At 35.6% G+C, this 21,531-nt stretch overlaps 1 protein-coding gene across 2 annotated transcripts; it reads left to right on the forward strand.

Moving 5' to 3' along the window:
- The first annotated feature begins 79 nt into the window (after positions 1-79).
- Positions 80-20,938, forward strand: AASDHPPT (aminoadipate-semialdehyde dehydrogenase-phosphopantetheinyl transferase). 2 transcript variants are annotated; one of them, XM_032167288.2, is made up of 6 exons: positions 80-262; positions 1,823-2,048; positions 13,783-13,904; positions 14,538-14,699; positions 17,821-17,892; positions 19,985-20,938. In XM_032167288.2, the coding sequence occupies exons 1-6, from the start codon at positions 80-82 to the stop codon at positions 20,147-20,149; spliced, it is 930 nt and encodes a 309-aa protein (XP_032023179.1). In that variant the 3' UTR covers positions 20,150-20,938. The 2 variants fall into 2 exon arrangements, with proteins under 2 accessions (XP_032023179.1, XP_058302350.1); XM_058446367.1 differs by lacking the exon at positions 17,821-17,892.
- The last annotated feature ends 593 nt before the right edge of the window (positions 20,939-21,531 follow it).

Consider the following 21,531-nt stretch of genomic DNA (forward strand, 5'->3'; position numbering starts at 1 on the left):
CGCCGGGAAGAAGGGGGTGGGGACACGTTTGCGTCCGCGCCATCGGGCCCGAGATAGCGGCGAGGTCCGCTTTCAGTGGATGGTTTTCCCTGCCAAACGGTTCTGCTTGGTGCCATCCATGGAGGGCGTGCGCTGGGCCTTTTCCTGCGGCACTTGGCTGCCGAGCCGAGCCGAATGGCTGCTGGCAGTGCGATCGATTCAGCCCGAGGAGAAGGAGCGCATTGGCCAGTTCGTCTTTGCCCGGGACGCTAAGGCAGCCATGGTACTACAGGTCTTTTTTGGTATTTAGAGCCTAGGAAGCAGATGTTGGGGGAGGCGGGCCGGGCTGTGGAGACCCGACACTCCCGCGCTGGCGGCGGCCCTCTCGCTGTGGAGCCTGTGGCCGGCCCAGGCGACAGCAGCCGGCGCTGCGGAGTTGCGGGCGACGCACGGCCTGGTTTCCACGGCCTTTGTAACCGCCTTGGAGGCCGCGATGGCTGTAAACATTCTCTCTTTCCCCTTGTTATTTCAAATGGAGACCCTCCTAAACCATGAAATAAGTGTAGGAAAGGCCGACAAAATTGTGTTTTTCTGTAATTAATGTTTTTATGTCTTTATCTTTAAATGTTATTTTTCTTGTTTGCGTGGGTTCATAGCCCATGCTTATTCTGCTTGTTAAATATCCCACCATTCTCCAAGGACTCCTTGCACGTGGTAGGCCCTAGAAATTATTGACAGTGTGATTTAGTTTGTAGCCTGCGCTCCCCGGAATTGAAGCCAATGAAACTGAAGCCGGAGAGGATACCTTCCTCACTAGATGCCATGGGAAACAGTATTTTACGTAGATTTATTTATTTTAGCTATGTATTTTGAAGCAACAAATGGAAAACTGGATTTCAAAACAAGTAATCTTTACAATATGGTGCAATTTGAAACAACCGTGAATTACCATCATTTAAAAGACAGTCCTTTCTTAAAAATGTCCCACATTGAAACACCTTTCTGTTTGAAATGTAGACGAGTTGGTAATTTTCAAGGCATATTGGTGAAAATTTTTTACACTTATAATTTGTAAGGAATTATGAAATAAGCTACTTTTAAAAGCCTGCAGTTTTTAAAAGTCAGTGTTAGAATTGAAGAAGAAAAAAACCTGAAAGATATTTTTAAAAATATATGCTTTGTCATCTTATATTCTTGTTTTTTTGTGTGTGTGTTTGTAGTAATTATTTTAAAAATAATAATTGGAGAGAGCAGAACAAGATAGGTCATGCCTTGCTAATTGTTGAAGCTGGGTGATCAATATATGGGATCTAGAAATACATATGCACAGATGTAGGTACAGTAGGGCTGCTCACTGCAGAGTTGTTTATGACAGCAAGTCTAGAGCCAGCCTAGAATGTCCAATAACGGGGAAATAATATTATGAAATATGCTACAGTTAAAACTGCATGGACCAGACGGATGTGTACAGACATAAAAGAATTCCCAATACTTATAAACTTACAGCTTATATGTGGTAGAGTACTACATAAGTATAATCTCATGTTTGTGTTTATATGTAGAGTTATCAAAAACATGTAAATGCACATATATTTAAATACAGAAAAGACTGACAGGATGCCAGCTGTTAACTTTGGTCACTAGCAAAGGAGAGGGAATTGCTAAGGTGGACTTTAATTTTTTATCTACTTAAGCATTGCTTAAGTCTTAACGTGTGTTTAATACTTAGGTATTTTGAAAAGTTTTAAAAATGAAAATTTTAGAAACCAAAATACTCTTACACACAGTGTGCTTGTATCTTTAGTAGACATCAATACATACAAATGTTTTATGTACTTAACAGGCTGGTCGTCTGATGATAAGGAAATTAGTTGCAGAGAAATTGAATATCCCTTGGAATCATATTCGTTTGCAAAGAACTGCAAAAGGAAAACCAGTTCTTGCAAAGGACTCATCGAATCCTTACCCGAATTTCAACTTTAACATCTCTCATCAAGGAGACTATGCAGTGCTTGCTGCTGAACCTGAGCTGCAAGTTGGAATTGATATAATGAAGACTAGTTTTCCAGGTAACATTGCATTTTTCTAGTATGGCTGTTAAGTGTCTCGATGCCTCAGCTCTATTACTATTGAGTAATCTGAGGCCAGGAGATGTATTAGACATATTTAAGTTTAGGGAAAATGTGCTCAGTACACAAAGGTAATGGAGAGCATAAATCTGAAAAGGGTATATTTCCATGAATATTTACAGACTTTCACGTAAATAATAGATTATCCATTACTGGGGATCCATAACTTTGCCTAGAGGTAAAGTGAAATATTAAGTGAAATTCTTGTTTGTTTTTAAAAAAAGAATCTCAATAGTAAAGAACATTGTAGTCCTTTTGTAGAGATAACATACACAGTTGACCCATGAACAACACAAGTTTGAACTGCATGGGTCTACTCGTGAATTTTTTTCAATAGTTGGCCCTCTGTCCCCATAGATTCTGCATCCACAATCAAACGCTATCACGATTCAGTATTTGCAGGATATGAAACCTGAGGATATGGAGGGCTGAGTTCATGTATGCAGGTTCCACAGGGCCGCATGCGCAGATTTTGGTATCTGAGGAGGGTCCTGGAACCAGTCCCCAGTGGATACCAATGGGCGACTCTTTTTTCTGTATCTAAATACAGCTCTTTTTAGCCCATTTATGTAAGTAAAAATGAGGAGCAAGCATTATTAAAATATTTAAGTTGCTTATATATTGCCTTAGAAATTTGTTACTGGTGGCTTTAAGGACCACTAACATTTGTGGTGAAGTTGAATGTGTACCCAGGCAATTTAATTTAATACATACTAAATACAGGTTCTCTTACCTACTTTTTATTTGTCATCATCACTAACATTTAGTGAACACTTAACCATGTGCCATGGCATTTTACATAGTGCTTTAGACATATTCTGTGATTTAATTCTCTCAACTACCCTATGATGCATATACTGCTATTTTTACAGAAGATAAGTAACAGGCTAAGAAGAAAGCTATTAATAAAAACCCACATCTTCCTAATTTCATAGTAAAACTGTCTAATCTCCATACTGCCTGCACCGTATGTGGTTTGAATATGTGGCTCTCTCAGTCTGTAAGGCTTGTATTAATTTTATCTCTCACTCCCATTTCTGCATAAAGAACTCCTATTTACTTGTTAGATTTCACCTTAACCTTACTTTAGGGAAGCTTTGTGAGCCTTCTATCTAAGCTAGGTTCTTTTGTTGTAGGCTCTCATAAAATATATTTTCCTTATTCCAGTAATGTATCTCAGTTGATTATTCATCAGAATGATTATCTTTTCCTGATACTCAAAAGCTGTGTGAGAGCAAGAACCATGTTAGCTACATCAGAGTTTGATCACTATCACACCTCTTAGTACCTTGCCTAGTATATAATAGTAAAATATTTGTCAAATGAATGAATAAACACTGTGCTGTTAGAGTATAGGCTTCAGTGTGGCTGTGAATCTCTTCTCCCTTTCCCTTTTTGTCCTTACCTTGCATTTTCCTACTAGCTACTCTTTCTCTTACCTGCTCATAAACCTTTCCAGTACAACTGTATTCTCAGGTTTGCTCAGAACAAGGCCCTACTAGTGATTTTGGAAACCTTATAACAGATTGTTGATCTGATTCCCTGGATAAGGTTCAAGGAATTTTGTTTAACCTCCTGAAATTACATGCTACATTTTGTATGATGTGCACATGTGCATTTTTCTTAGGAAAGGATCTGATATTCAACAGGGACATAGGTGGCTTACTCTAGAAAAATTGCTGCTATAGAGGATTCTTAGCATGGGAATTAGCCCATATATTCTTATAGCTTTCTGCTGTCATTACAGGAACTTTTTCTAAAATCAGAAATGGAAAGGCCATTTTTTTTAGAATGCAGTCAGCACAACTACCTGGCAATAATTGGCCCAGTGGGTTGGTATCTGCTTGGAAATGATACCTCTGAGAAACAAATTTTATTACCAGTTAACTTGATGGGCAGTGTTGGCTATGGTCAATGCTGGATAAACAAGTAATTAATAATGAAGCTTTTAATAAATGATGGAAAGACAATTGAGCAAAAATTTAAGATTTAGTTTTCCTGTTAATTATGTTATTAGACCTCCCCCCACCAGCTTTTTTTTAGTTGATCTTATTTGACTAATCACAATGTCTAGGCCTTTTCTTTATTTTGTTGTGAAAAAGCTATTGCTATGTCCAGTAACACAGAAAGGAAGAGAGATTTTCCAATTGTCACTAGTGTTGTTACCATGCCACTGATTTCTGAAGCGTGAATGGACACAGCATGATTTCTTAATGAGGATGGGAAGTAGACACTGATTTGCTTCATTGGGGATTCTTTGAATTGCTCTACTTATTGTAGTAAGTGAGGAGATTGAGCAAGGGATTTTTCCTAAGAGTCTTGCTAAATGATGCTAGGCAAAACTTAGCATAGCAGCAAGAAAAGTACTGTGTTTTATACTAGGCATTGTTACTAGATTGTCAACTCTAAAGACGGAGTTGGCTTTTGGAGGTTATCATTAGTGCATTGAAAGAGTCAATTCCATTACTCTGTCTTGTTCTATAGGTCAGAATCCTATAGGAACTTAGAGAGTCTTTTTCTTTCATGGTGCATTAACCATTTCTACTGAGTGCAGCTCATTTCCCTCCCTCTACCTATTCTCCCAACTGTTGCTGTGGCCGCGCAGGAGAGAATGTACCTGGTATATAGCCTCTATATGCCAGGACAGTACATTCTTACTCTTAGGAAGAATGGTGTTTTCCTGGTCTTCATCTTAATTTACTACCCTCATTTGGAAAATTTTGGTTGGTTTTCCCTTTGTTTTCTAATTTTTTCTACCATTAAAGGTGTTTGAAGTGATAAGCATAAAGTGTAACTTTTGAATTGTTTAGTTTTGTGACCATATTTACAAAGTAAGGCAGAATAAAATAGACAAAATACATAAAAATCATGATTGAAATTTGGGAAAGGACCAGAATTTTCCCCCTATGGTTTTACATGTTCGTCTTTACATTTTTAAAATAAACTTTGCTGGATTTTTTTTTTTTTTTTAAATGCACTTGGGATTTAAAACCTGTAAGTAGTTTTAGAAAGTCACACATCACTTTGTACTCTGAATTCCTTACTGGAAAACCAAGTCTCCACCCTCAAGGAGTTTTCCCCCTTCCCAGTTACAGGTCAGTCTTTTTCCTTTGTCAGTAGGATTTGATTGTGTAACTAGTATTTATTGAGCAATTCCTACAAGTGTGTGACACTATGTTAGATGCCTAACAGGTATTATTTCATCTTCGTAAGACTAGTGCGTAAGTACTACTGTTATTTTATATAAAAGGTTAAGACATTGTCCAAGTTGACTTAGCTAAAAAGTAAGAGTTAATATATTTAACCACTGCTGTCTACAGTATATGGCCTCTCAGTATGAGATTTTATTGCTTCCTATTAAAAGAATTTGCAGATACCAAAATATGAAAAATTCTGTGAAACTGGGTTACATACATTTAACGTTGTTATGGAAGAACTAATGACTAGGAATATGAAAAATATAATAAGGGTCTTGCCTTACCAGTTTCAAAAACTTGTGTTAGGCATTGTAAACTAAAAAGAGTATGGTACTAGTGAAAGAATAGACAACTGGAAGAGTTAATCTTAGAGCCCAGGATATATACATATTTCAGTTCAGTGGATAAAAGATTATTTATTAAATGGTGCTGGTAGAATTGGTCAGGTGGATGTAAAACATACTATATACACCAATTTGGAGGAATTAGAAGTTTAAAAGTAAAAAAAATTAAAATTTTAGGACAAAATATAGTTGACTATGATGTTGAGTTGCAGTAAATCTTTTTATGAATTCTTTTCAAATGAGACAGAGTTCAGAATTTATCAAAGTATAGATATTTAAATTTTAAAAAATTATATTCCAAAAATATAACCAAATACAAAAGATAAGTAATAGAATAAGGAAAATTCTTATAACAAATTGTTAAAGTGTCAATATCCATAATATATAAAGAGCTTCTATGAAATGACTAGAAAATATTAATAGTCACCTTACAGAAGAACAAATTCAAGTAGTCAGTAAGCTGTTACCTTAATGATTAGAGTAATGGAAATTAAAGTAACAATGAGATGCCCATCAGATTTGCAGAAAATTGGAAAAAAACACTTGGAGCTTGTGAAAATGTCGGAAAAGAACAATCATACAGATGGAAGCACTAGAAATTGCTACAGGCTTTTTGGAAAATAATGTTAAAATTGAAAATACACATAGTCTTTGATTTAGCGATCTTGTTTATAGTACTCTATCCAAAATATTTATGAATAACAACAAAACCTGAATGCTACTAATAGAAATTGGTTAAATAAATTAATGGTGGATGCATTCTACAGATAATTATTAGCTGTAATAAAAAAATTAGTTTGGTCTATATGAACCTGAAGGGACTTAGAATATATATATATATATAGTTAATATTATAATAGATATAGGGTTTCTCCATGTTGCCTAGGCTGGTCTGGAACTCCTGGGCTCAAGTGATCTGCCTGTCTCAGCCTCCCAAGTGCTAGGATTACAGGCGTGAGCTGCTGTGCCTGGCCAATATCACATCATAGAAAAATATATGTAGCAGAATCTTTTTTTTTTTTTTGAGACGGAGTCTGGCTCTGTCGCCCAGGCTGGAGTACAGTGGTGCTCGGATCACTGCAAGCTCCGCCTCCCGGGTTCATGCCATTCTCCTGCCTCAGCCTCCTGAGCAGCTGGAACTACAGGTGCCCGCCACCACACCCAGCTAATTTTTTGTATTTTTAGTAGAGATGGAGTTTCACCACGTTAGCCAGGATGGTCTCGATCTCCTGACCTCGTGGTCCGCCCGCCTCAGCCTCGCGAAGTGCTGGGATTAAAGGCGTGAGCCACCGCACACCCTGCCAGAATCTTTTTTTTTTTTTTTTAAACAAATGCTTCTTAGTCCCTTTAAAAACAAGCCAATTATGTAAAATAATTTTTTAAAACTTAATAAAGTTATGAGAAAATTTCAAAAGCTAAAGGACTTAGAAGAAATGTTTTTCTCTGAGATAAAAATTCTCCATGAACGTTTTAAATTTTAATTTTAAGAGAAAATTGTCCTTATTACTAAATTCAAGTTAAAAACATACAACTGTGTCCCCTGCAAAATCCTTAATCCTCCTTTCCCTCAAACGTCAGTAATGAAAGAATCCGTATAGAAACCTGTAAATACCCTAGCTTTTACAGAAAATTGAATTGATGATATATAGGATAAATCTGAGAAACACTTCCAAAATGAAAGGGAATGAATAAGGAGATAAAGAGGACTGAACATAGAGATTTGGTTTATGAAAATGTATATTATTGAAGAAGATGCAGATTAAATGGATAAGAAACAAGATTTGGGATTAGACAGATTTAGTTCCAGTTTAAAAGAGAATAAAAAATTCTGGAGACTTGTAGTGGTGATGATTGTACAACAACATGAGTATACTGTATACCACTGAACTGTATACTTAAAACATGGGTTAAATTATATATAGTACTACAATAGAAAGAAGAAATCATATATAGAATATCAGAATTAAATTTTGTGGAAAATGGAACAGTCCTGCTAGTATCCAAATAATAAAATAATTTATCTTAAAAGAAACTAGAGTCCGTTTAGTCCTAGATTTCTTTTCTATAATAGTAATAGGACCATAGAATGGTATTTTTAAATTTTGGTCAGGGTGTCAAAATCAGCTAGGGTGTTCATTAAAAATACAGATCCCTTGAAACCACTGCAGACCTATGAGAGCCAGAATTTCTGGGAGTACAACAGGGTTTCTTTTTTTGTTTTTGTTTTTGAGACAGAGCTTCACTCCTTGCTGCCCAGGCTGGAGTGCAGTGGCGTGATCTCAGCTCACTGCAACCTCTGCCTCCTGGGTTCAAGCGATTCTTTTGCCTCAGCCTCCAGAGTAGCTGAGATTCCAGGCACCCACCACCTGGTATTTTTAGTGGAGACGGGGTTTCACCACGTTGGCCAGGCTGGTCTTGAACTCCTGACCTCAGGTGAGCTGCCCGCCTTGGCCTCCCAAAGTGTTGGGATTACAGGCGTGAGCCATCGCACCTGGCTGGGTTTCTATATTTAAACAATATTCCCAGCTGATTGTTAGGCATATTAATGTTTGGGAAACTCTGTATTGGATGTAATTTACAGAACTAACAAAAAGAAAAATTGTAGCCCATTTACAGTTTTTTATGAGTGATATCAGAAAATCATTGCCTCACACTATAACAAAATTAAAGTTTTATTAACACTTTTGGGTTTTTTTTGTTGTTGTTGTTGAGATGGAGTCTTGCTCTGTTGCCCAGGCTGGAGTGCACTGGCGTGATCTTGGCTCACTGCAAGCTCTGCCTCCCAGGTTCACGCCATTCTCCTGCCTCAGCCTCCAGAGTAACTGGGACTACAGGCGCCCGCCACGATGCCCAGCTAATTTTTTGTATTTTTAGTAGAGACGGGGTTTCACCATGTTAGCCAGGGTGATCTCAATCTCCTGACCTCATGAGCCACCCTCCTCGGCCTCCCAAAGTGCTGGGATTACAGGCGTGAGCCACCGCGCCTGGCCAGTTTTATTAACACTTACTAGAACACAATGTAATTGTATATTTCAGCAAACTTCTGAAAGATGGCTTTTGAAGCTTAAAATGATAAAAAGAAACCACAAAGTCAACAGATATGATTTCATATTAAATCATCTTTCACAAACCAGAGAATATATTGGTGGCAGATTTGACAGACAAAGGTTAATGTTGTTCAGATATGAAATGCCCCTCTAAATATCGATGGGAAAACCACTTAAGCCTTACTTGATGAATATAGGAAGGACTTTATAAAAACACTTGACAAAAGAAGATACACATTTAACAATGACTTTCACAACAACCTCAGAGCTAATATTTATTAAGTACTTGATATTTCCAGGCATTTTACATGTTTATTCTTAATCGGCCCAATTCTTTGTCCCTATTTTACAGTTTGAGAAACAGCCATAGAGATGTTAAGTAAATGTTAAGTAAATAACCTACAGATTGAGTATCCCTAGTGGGAAATCCACAGTGCTCCACTGAGTTTTTCCTTCGAGTATAATTTTGATGCCCAAAAAGCTTTGAGTTTTATAGCATTTTGGATTTTAAATTTTCAGATTAGGGATACTCAATCTGTAGCTAAGAAGTGATGGACCAGCATTTGAACATTTGACTCCAGGGACATGAAATTAAAGCTCCTAAGTGTACACGAATGTGTGCTTATATATAATTTAAATTGTATCCATGTGTGTATTAGTTTCTTCAGGGTGCCCCTACAAAGTATCTCAAACATGGTGTCTTAAAGTGACAGCTCTTCTATAAGTTCTGGAAGGCTGGAAGTTAAGGTGTCAGCAGGGCCATGGTCTCTGAAGGTTCCAAGAAAGAATCCTTCCTTGCTTCTTCCTAGTTTCTGCTCATTCCTAGCAGTCCTTGGCTTGCATTTGCATCACTCCAATTTTTTTGCCTTCACCTTCAAATGACCTTTTCTGTCTCCTCTCTGTGTGTCTGTCTCTCCTTGTAAGGAAACCAGGCATTGGATTCAGGGCTCACTTTAATTAGGTATGACCTGATCTTAACTTGATTACATCTATAAAGACTCTGTTTCCAAATAAGGTCACATTCTAAGGTTCTGGGTGGACATGAATTTCAGGAGACTCCCTTCAACCCAGTAGAGTCCATTCTCTGGCCCCCTGCAAAATTTATATCCATCTAACATACAAAGTAAATTCACCCCATCCCAGCATCAGTAATTCTCAGCCCATTCCAGCATTAACTCTAAATCTCATGTAAGTGTTAATATCATCAACCCAAAAAGTGGCAAATCTCATCTCAATCATCTAAATCAGCTATGTGTGAAACTGGAGTATGATCCTTCTTGGGGCAAAATTCCTCTCCATCTGTGGATTTGTGAAAGCAGAAAACAAGTCTTCTAAAATTCAATGGTAGGAGAGGCGTAAGATAGACATTCCCATTCCAAAAAGAAGTTTGAAGTAAAAAGGGGTCATGGTTCTCAAACAGAGTAAATTGGTTAGGTTTCAAAGCCTGAAAATAAAAGGCTTCATGCTGTGTCCTCTTGGTCCTCTTCATTCTCTGGAGTTCTTCCTGAAAGGATAACATTCACAGCCCAGTAGTTCTAGCTCTATCAGCCTGTTTCTTGCGTCTGTGTGTTAATACCTATATGTGTTGGTAAACAATGTAAGAGCAACTGAAGTTTAGGACTGCCTAAATGGTGAGTCTCAAACCTAGGTTGACATTATTTCAATCTAGTGCTTTTTCTGCTGTACTCCACAAATTGAGGGCTTAAATACATCCTTTGATAGTAACATGCAAGAGGCTTTGTGCATGTAGTTTGTGAAACCTTTATTGGCAGCTCAGATATTTTTGTGTTATTTTAGGTTTATGTCTGGATAAGTTCCTGGACAAATGAGCTGATAAGTCAAGCATTACGGTGTATATACTAACTCATATCTTAGAAGACTTGTCGCTTCTCATGGAAGCTAAATTATATATAATTCTGTTATATACAATTCAGTACTTAGAAAGTGAAACTATTAGAATTTCTAATATGATTTATTATTTAAGGTTAAATGTTGGTACTTTGAAGCAAGCACATGGATGGGCATTGCTTAACTCCCTTGCATTTCCCTCAAAAATGACCAGCCCATTTTCCTAAAGGCTGAGGTACTGTTATATATATATATATTTGTATATACATATTGGTGACCTTGTTTTGGAGAGGGATTAATGTAGGTAGGCCCTGAGGTTCTGGATTTTTTTTTCATAGGCCTGAAATAGTTGCTCAAGGCATTGGATCTAAATGATTTTGTTGTATGTTACTACTGTGTTTAAAATAAAACATTAATTGCTGTGTGGTCTTGATTAGTTAATCATTGCAGAATACAATATCTAACACTGCTCTCCCTAATGATCAAGCTATAAGACGGAAGATCAGGTTTTTCTAAATTTGACTGATGATTCTCTGTGTATGTAATGGTATTATTAGAACTTGCCAACATGTATGTCCAGTAATTATGCTGTCTTCAAATAGTTTAAGGGACAAATTCACTGTTCTTCCTACCGATTTTTCTTTATTCCACTTTCTTAGGTAAACTAATACTTAACAGAATATTTGCCCACTGTATATCCACCATAATGCCACAGTGTGGCGCTGCTGTGCTTTGGCCAAATAGTTACGAAGTCACCTTTTCCAATTATTGCTGTCAAATTTTTTATTTTGTGGACTAAATAAGATGCTCTAAAGTATATGAAAATGCACTCATATCGAGTATTTTTTGGCTGTACATAATGAGTTATGTGATTGCTTTCTAGTGATTGTGCCAGATTGATTGCCTTTTATGTTAATCAGTTTTTTAATAGCATGCTTATTTAAATTTTTTTCCTTGATTGCCCCATCTTATTTAGTTAAAAATCAGAAGACTTCTTGGAGGTTATAAAAATAAAATTTGAAGAAAGCAGCAAGCAAAATGACACTATAGATGACAAAATGCATATCTTTTTAAATGCAGATTTTTTGGACATTAATCTGTTAAAACTACAGTTTCACTCAAAATATATAATGCAGGCTTCCAAACCAAAGATAGTTTATTCCTCCCATTATTGTTACATATGCTGTTTGTGCCAAAATCCATTCAACAAGAAACAGTTTATGATTTTTGTAGATACAGTGTTCCCAATGTTTAAAATTTCCAGATTTACTTTAGTTACTTCAGAAGCTTTCTGTCTTTACTTTCTTTAAGGTGTTCTTTAAGATGTTAGTTATCAAGCCAGTATGTACTATTAATGCATTGAACAAAACAGTTTTTATTGAGGGGCTTCTATTAATGTTAGTCTCAGGAAGGTGTTGAGGAGTAAACACCAGACAACAAAGGGATCCATGGCCCCAAAAGGGGTAAGAATTTCTTGCCATTGAACTAAGATCACAATTTAATATTTCAGTGCCTGAAAATGAATGAGGATCCTTATTTTGATCCATAGTACCACATATCAGCAACAGGATTGGCAGAAATACTTCCTGATGAACTAAGAGGAGACTGTTTTGACTCTTGAAGCGGGGTACTGGGAGAATCATAAATATTTCATGACAGAACCGATTTTTAATATATTCTACCCTTGAGATGAATGTGGGGAAGGTATTTGGTTACTGCAGGAGAAACTGTAAACTCTCTATGAAGATAAGGACCATGTCTGTTTTGCTCATCATGCGGTTCATGGTACCTAGCACTTTATGCTTTTAGTGAGTGATCATAATGGAGTTCTAATTGTTGAATTCTCGTAGAGAGAATTAATGATTAAATGCCAGTGAAGTATTAAGAAGGGGACATTCAACATCTTCAACATCTTTTTTCTCCACATATTTATTTACATAAGAAATGCCCATAGAGAGTGTGGTATCAGCTATCAGAAGAATTGTGTTAATCCTTCGAGAATGTCAAATTTTGGAGTTGGTTATTTTAGAAGTGGGAATTGGAGTAAGCCCATATTAACAGAATCCACAAAGGGATTACCTTCAAAAGATTTTCTGGAAAATAATGTAATAATGAACTAAGGATACAGGGCAGAAGAATATTTAGGAAGTAATTTACCATATAATAGTTAACATTCATGTATACACTTAGTAAATGTTTGTGGTTCACCTACCTTGGAACAGGCTCTCTGATAGGCCCATTAGGCTGTAAGTATAAAAGGCAAGAACAGTGATCAATTTATTTTTAATATTAGTTGAATACATTTGTGTAAATATTTATACATATTATACATATTTATATAAAATGAATGATGGTAGAAAGTTTGTACTTGGTAGTAAAGACACACAAACACATAATTTTAATGTTTTGGAAAATTCAGTACCAGAGGCCTACCATGAATTTTAACATGTATCTTATCCCTTGGTTCTGGGAATCAGATCCTTTGAGTTGTATCTTTTGTCATTTATTTTTAGAATGCTATGTAATATTTTGTTACCTATGAAATAGTGGCACCAAAGATATGTTTCAAGTTTTTTAAAATGAGCTTATTTTGCAACTGCAACCACGAAAGAGTAATGAAAATCTTTTTATTTGAAGAAATCATATTAGAAAACAAGTTGGAAAACATTTTGAAGAAGGTAAGTATTAATATTTTAGCCGTGGCAATAACGTAGAATAAAAGAACAGTTTTCATCTTTCTGCTAATTTTCCAAAAATTATAATAAAAGAATTATTCCCTTTTTTCTGTTACATAACAAAATAAAACTTTAGAATAATAGGCTCTACTTTACATTTTGATTGCACTTCTGATAAGTATCCTTTTATATAAGAAATTTCCTGCTACTTAAAATTTATAACAGCTTTGGCTGCTAAATTTTATCAAAACTTTTTGGGGCATATATTGATACAACCATATGGTTTTCCTGCGTAATTAATAATTTACAGAATATCGCCAATTCCTGTTAAACTACTCTTATATTTCTGGGCTAACCACTGCTTGTCATAGTGTGTTTACTCTTTTAATTTTCAACTTGCTTTGACTTGCTGAGATTTTGTTTAGGATTATTTTAAATGTATTCAAAAGTATGGTTGCCCTTTAGATCTTTGGGGGGTGCTGTCTTGAACAGTTTTAGTAATAGAGCAACTTTTTATTTGTTAATAGAACTGCTATTTAATTTTTTATTTCCTTAATTGGCAGGTCGTGGTTCAATTCCAGAATTCTTTCATATTATGAAAAGAAAGTTCACCAACAAAGAATGGGAAACAATCAGAAGCTTTAAGGATGAATGGACTCAGCTGGATATGTTTTATAGGAACTGGGTATAATTCTTTCTAATTTTGAAAGCAAAATTCTGTAATGATTCCATTATCTTCGCTTAAAATCAGAGTCCTTGGTTACCCAGTAGTGTCCAAACAGTGCTTGAAGTAAATGGGTGATTGCTTGAGAATTTTATGGTTTTTAGGCATACAGTATTACATTATAATGACGTTTCATTTTAAGAAAATTTAACCTATATATAATGCTCAGTTAGAAAGTACTTACTTAAAGCTAAAACGAAACATTACCATTTATAAATAATGTTTTCTGTCGTAAAGGAACACATGAGATCTTATATAACAAACACTGATAATATATACTACATGCCAGAAGACATTACTTCAAGCTCTAAGTTAGTTAATTTAATGTACATAACATCCCTATGAGGAAGGTATTGTTATCATCATCGCAGGTTACATACGAGGGGATACAGAGACACAGAGAGCTTAAATGATTTGCCCTAAGATCATATGGATGGTTTGTTTTCATGCTGTAAGGGTTTTTTTTAAAAAAGCTTATAGCTGTATAGCCGTAATGTAGTATAGCGTTGAAACTCCTTATCTTTTGGGCCTGTAGATTCTATGAAGAATTTTTGTCCACTAAATTCTAAGAGAAAATGTCTTTCTGTATCTTAGGCACTTAAAGAAAGCTTCATAAAAGCCATTGGTGTTGGACTAGGATTTGAATTGCAGCGGCTTGAATTTGATCTGTCTCCATTAAACTTGGATATAGGCCAAGTTTATAAAGAAACACGTTTATTCCTGGATGGAGAGGAAGAAAAAGAATGGGCATTTGAGGTAAGAAATTTATTAGAATTGTTAAAATGAAGAATTTATATTTTTTATGCATGTATGTGTGATTAATTTGGGTGGGCTAGTCACTGAATTTGGACGCAACTGAATCCAGTCCTGCTGCTCTGAAAGTGAAATCAGGGCTACTATGACAGCATGTAACATTTATACTAATACTTGAAAGATGTTGAAAGATGAGTCATTGTGAGTTCAGAATGGGAAAGGAAAAGAGGCTCTGACAAGGAGCTTTACATGTATGAACAGCCAAACGCAGCCACTTTGGCTGGGCTGTAATGATGGTATTTAAGACAGATTCCAGATCAGGCTGGTATATCCTGCAAGATATTGATCAAGTTAAATATTTTGGTCTCACTGTATTTTGTTTCTGTCACTGGCAGTTCCTGGTTGCTAGTGAGAGAAACCAACACACACTAAGCCAAAAAACCCCCCAAAACAGTATTATAGGTTACTAGAGTGATTCAGTAACTATCCCCCTTATTAGCTAGAATTAGGTGATGAAATATTCAGAGCTCTTTTTGTCTCCTACTTTTGCCTTTCTCTACATTTTGGCTTCAGTTTTCTCCCACCCGTGTTTCTCATTCTGTACACCAGCTTTCTCAGCCTCTCTGGTCTGCATGACAGAAAACATGGCTCTTGCATGTAATATACTGTTGCATGTAACAGTTTACAAACAATTTACAGTTTAAAAACCTAAACAAACTGGTAAACTCACTTTCTGTTCCAAGCCCAAAAATCCTAGAGAAGGGACTCCCTGGCCTAGCTTGGGGCTAGTTGTTTATCTCCAGACCAGTCATTATACTGTGATTGGTCCTGCTTGTGTCCAGCAAATGGGCTGTAGAGTAGTTCTCTGACTTACAAGATCGTCTGTTGAGATACTGAATACTAGAAAATAAATGAGATGTTAAGTTTGAGATACCAAACATCTAAGTGAAGATGTCAGATAGGTGAATGGAATGGAGGGCTGGGCTAGAGGAAAAAAATTATAATCATAATGATTATAAGTATAACCATTATGTCAATGGTAGTTGAAACGATGGATTTGAAGTTGGAACTGTGAGATTACCTAAGGAGCAGCTATATATTGAATCTATGAAGAGAGAAGTGGAAATTGAAACCACATGAAGTTAGAAGTAAGGCCTAGAATAGAGCCCTGAGAATATATATGGTCTCCAATTTATGATGGTTCGACTTTTTTTGACTTTATGACAGTATGAAAGTGATAATGCATTCAGTAGAATTCATATTTGCAGAACCCATGGAACCATTCCTTTTTTCATTTTCAGTACAGTATTTAATAAATTACATGAGCTATTCAGCATTTTATTATAAATGAGGCTTTGTGTTAGATGATTTCGCCCACTGTAGGCTGATGTTAGTATTCTGAGCACATTTAAGGTAGGCTATGCTATGCTGTGGTGTTTGGTAGGTTAGATGTATTAAGTGCATTTTCCATGTAACCATATTTTCTTACAGTGGGTTTATTGGGATATAACATCATCGTGAGTCGAGGAGCATCTATACTAATATTCAAAGGTGAATTTGTGGAGGAGACTGATAAAGAATGACAAAAATGGTATAAGAGAGTAGCGTTGGTATCCAAGGACAGAAAGCATTTTGAAAAAGAGAGCTGAGTCAATAACTGCTAAGGACTAGATGTGGTGGCTCATGCTTGTCATCCCAACACTTTGGGAGGCCGAGACACTGCCTCTACAAAAAATTTAAAAAATGAAAGATTCAAAACAGTATATCCATTAGTTAACATTCTTTAGTGTCCAACTATCAATTGTTAGTGTACATACACCTCTCATTATACATTAAGCATGATTCTTATTTACTGAAATATTCAATACATATAAGAACTATATCTTATATGCTAAATTTCTGAAAACTTATTTTAGATATTTTTAAATTTGTACATTCCAGTTACTTTTTTCTTGTTTGTTTAAAGAGAAGACAGAACAGGGCTACATAGGAGACTTACTTTGTGATAACTTTGACATAGTAAATCTTCTGATACTTAGTCTTATATTTTTCCTCTTTAAACATATCTTAAATTTATCCTTACTGAATTTCACTTTTTGCTAACTTGGGTACCTGAAGGTATGAAGATAGGAAGAAGAAGATAAAAAATGAAAGCTCCCTAAGTACTATTTCTAATTGTAGTTTCTTCTGACGTTTTATGGAAGAATGCTTTAGTAAAGTGGTTTTTCAGTGAAAAGTTTGTTCAGCTTTTAAGTGTTTATAATTTTTTCTGGTAACTGCTTCAGTATATATTACATTTTAAAGCCCCCTTCCCCTTTGTCTCATATATAGGGGAAAATAGAAAATTGCATATTGGTTATGTTTTACCTATAAATTTCCACCATGATTTTTCATACGTGATAGTATATAGTTAACTAAATGCTTACATACCAATGTTGCAACTTGATTTTTTTTTTTTTTTACCTTGTACTTTATTATACATACTAACATCATCATTGAAGGACAGATAGCTGTCAAGTACCTCTAGATAGGGCACGTCACCTATGTAGTATTCTGGTTGAGAATGCATAACCTAAATCCACTCATTAAGAAATATCAAACAAACCCCAAATGAGCAATATTTTATTAATAAAAAGCAGATTTGGGGGAATCTGTACTTTAAAACGTTAATATCATAAAAAACAAAAGAAAGGCTAACAAGACATGACAATTGAATGCAATATTTGTCCCTTCTTGCCCATTACTGGGCTCCTGTTCTGGAGGAGGGATATGCCACAAAGGATGTTATTGGATTAATTCACAGAATTTGGAATACAGCTAATAAAGTACTGTTTCAATGTTAAACTTACTGATGTTATTAACTGCTGTGATTATGTAAGAGAATGTGCCTACTAGGAAATACATGTTGAAGTACTTAAGAGTAAAGGGCCAGCACGTATGTAACTTCTAAAGTGGTTTAGCGGAGGTGGGGAAATATATATATGCACACGTGTGAGTGTACATATATGTATATATATATATAGAGAGAGAGAGAGAGAGAGAATGAGATTTAGAAAATGTAAACAAAACTACATCTAGGTTTACATATTTTATAATCTGTATTTATTTACCTTTTATCTTTCAGGAAAGCAAAATAGATGAGCACCATTTTGTTGCAGTTGCTCTTAGGAAACCCGATGGGTCTAGACATCAGGATGTAAGATTTTAGGATTTCTCTTTTTTCTAAATTGCATGAATCAATGTTAAGTTTGCTCTTTATTGATGGAAATAGTCATTTGCCTTATATCAGTTTAGAGAGATTTTTTTTAAGATTATAGATATAGTAGTACTCTTTATTAGCAAATATAAAGTTCACTAGGGATTTTGTAGAAACATTTTTAAAAAGCAGCCGGGCATGGTGGCTCACACCTGTAATCCCAGCGCACCTTGGGAGGCCGAGGCAGGTGGATCACCTGAGGTCAGGAGTTCCAGACCAGCCTGACCAACATGGAGAAACCCCATCTCTACTAAAAATACAAAATTAGCCAGGTGTGGTGGCGGGCGCCTGTAATCTCAGCTACTCAGGAGGCTGAGACAGGAGAATCGCTTGAACCTGGGAGGTGGAGGTTGCAGTGCACCAAGATCACGCCATTGCACTCCAGCCTGGGAAACAAGTGAAACTCTGTCTCAAAAAAATGTTACCCGCTTCTTCATCTTCATATATGCTGAAGTATTACAACAACAAAAAATATGGTAGTACTATCATACTACTCATATTTCCAATAGACATTCAAGGTTATCTTAGTCATCTTAACAGTAGTTTATTTCTTGGTGAATTGGGGTTGTGTTGAATGTAAGAGTACCACGTTGAAGGTTGATGAGTAATGGGATTACCTTGCAAATTGAATCCACTCCTCCTTTTAAAGTAATATCCTGAATTATTCCCAAAGTTACAGTGTCAAACATGTAAGAGACCTTGTGTCATATTGTGGCATAACATCAGTTTCAATTCTTCAGCCACAATATTTTTATACGTTCTTATCCTATTATCTGGTAAGCAAGTAGGGAAAGAACTTAGGGTCAAAGACTCTTAGTTTTCATATAATTGTGATTCTGCAGAAGTATTTATTTAAGGAAAACATGTTTTAATGAAAACTACATGCATTCCATTTTTTTAGTAAATCAACATGAAAGAATGTAGCATGATTAATATATATGCATCGTTACTTCCACAAAAGTAGCTCAGGCAACACACCAGACCTTTGATAGATTAATCAAAGGATTACGAGTTCTCCATAGATTATCTTCCTTAAAAAGGGATGGTATGTGAAAATTGACACCTGTTATCTGAAGATGTTCTGACCCAGATTACTGGTCCTTCTGTTTTTAAATCTCAGCTTCACACTCCCTGCAAAAATACCTTTTGTTTTCATAGAGCTTTATAATTGTTGAAACATTTGCATATTCAGTACTTACTTTTTATTTCCCTGGATAGAGCCTGTTTAGGCAACAGTGGCATGTTGGGAAGACTAGCGTACAATTCACAAAATTGGGTTCCAGGCCCACATCTACCATTTAACCATGTTTTGAGCTTGGACAAATTGTTTGAATTGTTTGCTCTTCCTGAGCCTCAGATTCCCCATCCATAAAATTGAGATAACTGTATCACAACATAGCTATGAGACCAGTCATATAAAATAAGTACTGGACCTTGACTTGTTAAAGCGCTGTACAAAACCCAAGTACTATTTATACTAGATGTGTAGAATATTAAAGAGGGTCTGCACTGGGTTCAATTGTGAACAAGGGCTCTATCTCAGAGAGTAAGATACAGTTTAAATTTAATATTGAATAAATAATTTCCTAAAGAAGTATACATCTCTGTAAAGTTATGGCAGTTTTATCAGACCCACCTTTTAGAGTAGTATTTCACAAAAGTTTACTTTCTCACTCACCTCTATCAAAATAACCTGACTGCTCATTAAAATTACAGATTTTGGTATCCCTTCTAACTTATATGTAGTAAATCACACTTTTTGGATGTGGGGCCCAGTAAATCTACATGTTAAATACCACAGGTTTTTGTTATATAAAAAAGTTAAAGAATCAGGTTTTCTATTTCATTTTTTTTGATTTGTTGTATTGGCAACACTAACATAAGAAATAAAAACAATGTTCTAGGAATCCTACTATGTTGTCATTTAATACTACTGAAATGTAAGTTGGTCTTACTTATTTTCATGATTATGAAATTGATCATAAGATTAACATGCAATATAACAATAAGGTAATCTGCTTTTCTCTTTTAGGTTCCATCTCAGGATGATTCCAAACCAACCCAGAGGCAATTTACTATTCTCAACTTTAATGATTTAATATCGTCTGCTGTTCCCATGACACCTGAAGATCCTTCATTTTGGGACTGTTTTTGCTTCACAGAAGAAATTCCAATACGAAATGGTACAAAGTCATGATGATTCCCTGAGTAACAAAGGAAATGAAAACTGTTTGTAATCTTCCATATTCACTGAAAAATAAATGCTTGTTTAGTATCAAATTTTATTTCACGAAAGTTTTTTTGAAGAACAGAAACTTTTCCAATTAAAAAAAAAAAAGCAGACTTCTGGTTCAAGATAGCTCACTGGAATACATGTTTACCTCTTTCTTTCCTAAATTGCATTGAATTGATAGGAAGGATGGCGGGATCTTAAAGTGATACATGCTAACTAGAAAAAAATAGAAAATGCACATAAGCAAAAGGAAACATTTAAATGCTATCTTTCAAAGATAACTACTCTTAAAACCTTCAGTATCTTTTCAGACCTTTTTCTTGGCAAATGAATCCATATTGACATACTTGATTTTTTTAAAAACATGGAAATGTACTGTTTTGTAAATTTTTTTTAACTGCACATCTACTGTTCATAAATATACCTCTGTAACATAACTTTTTGTGGTTCTAACGTACTCTGTTGTATAGCTAATACAAGTTAGGATGCTTTTGGCCAGAGGTAACAGTGTCCAAATATAATTGGCCTAAGTAACCTAGGAAATTGTTTGACATAACACAGGGTTCAGGGGTGTCATTAAAGACACACTTTTTTTGCCTTGACCTCAGTTGGTTTGTTTTGCCTTAGGCCATTCCACCTCTCGATCACAAGAGCTGCTGTTATAACTTCCAGTTTTACATCTTTGTAAAGTTGTATCTCAAAGGCAGAAAAGGCCATTTCGTCTCTCATTTGTTTTATCCATGAGGAAGACTTTTAACAAAAGCCTCCAGAAGATTTCCCCTCAGTTTCCATTGACTTAGATCAGGTTACAGAAAAAGGCAATGTCTGACATTTTTAGTCTCTGTTAGAAGTAGACTCTGTTGAAAAGAAAGAAGTTAAGCTAGGTGTGAAGAATGGAATTGGAAGCCCACTGCCTTCCCATAAGAAAGGTTTGCCATAATTTACTCACTTTTTTCTGTGTTAGACATTTTGATGATCTGCAGTTTATTACTAAAAGCAGTGGCAGAGTGAATGTCCTTGTACATTTTGAGTTACATGCTTAATTATGTCCTTGAGAAAGTTTCTAAAAGTGGAATGATTGGTTTGACTGGTTCATAGGGCTTTAATTGTACAATTTACCCCTCTAATTAGTACTATATGTATGTGACTTCCCTCCCCCCACCAGAATACTCCTTGGTCAATTGTAGGTATTCTTTTTGATTTAATTTTTGCCAATATAATTAAAAAGTGGTATGTCACTTTTAAAATTTGTATTTCTTTCATTACAAATAAGGTTGATATGTCAGTGTTGTTATTGGCTTTTCGTATTCCTCTTAACGTGAACCGTCTGTTCATTGTCTTTACCT

The sequence above is a fragment of the Hylobates moloch genome, unplaced genomic scaffold (assembly GCF_009828535.3).
Source record: "Hylobates moloch isolate HMO894 unplaced genomic scaffold, HMol_V3 SCAFFOLD_11, whole genome shotgun sequence".
Lineage (NCBI taxonomy): Eukaryota > Metazoa > Chordata > Mammalia > Primates > Hylobatidae > Hylobates > Hylobates moloch.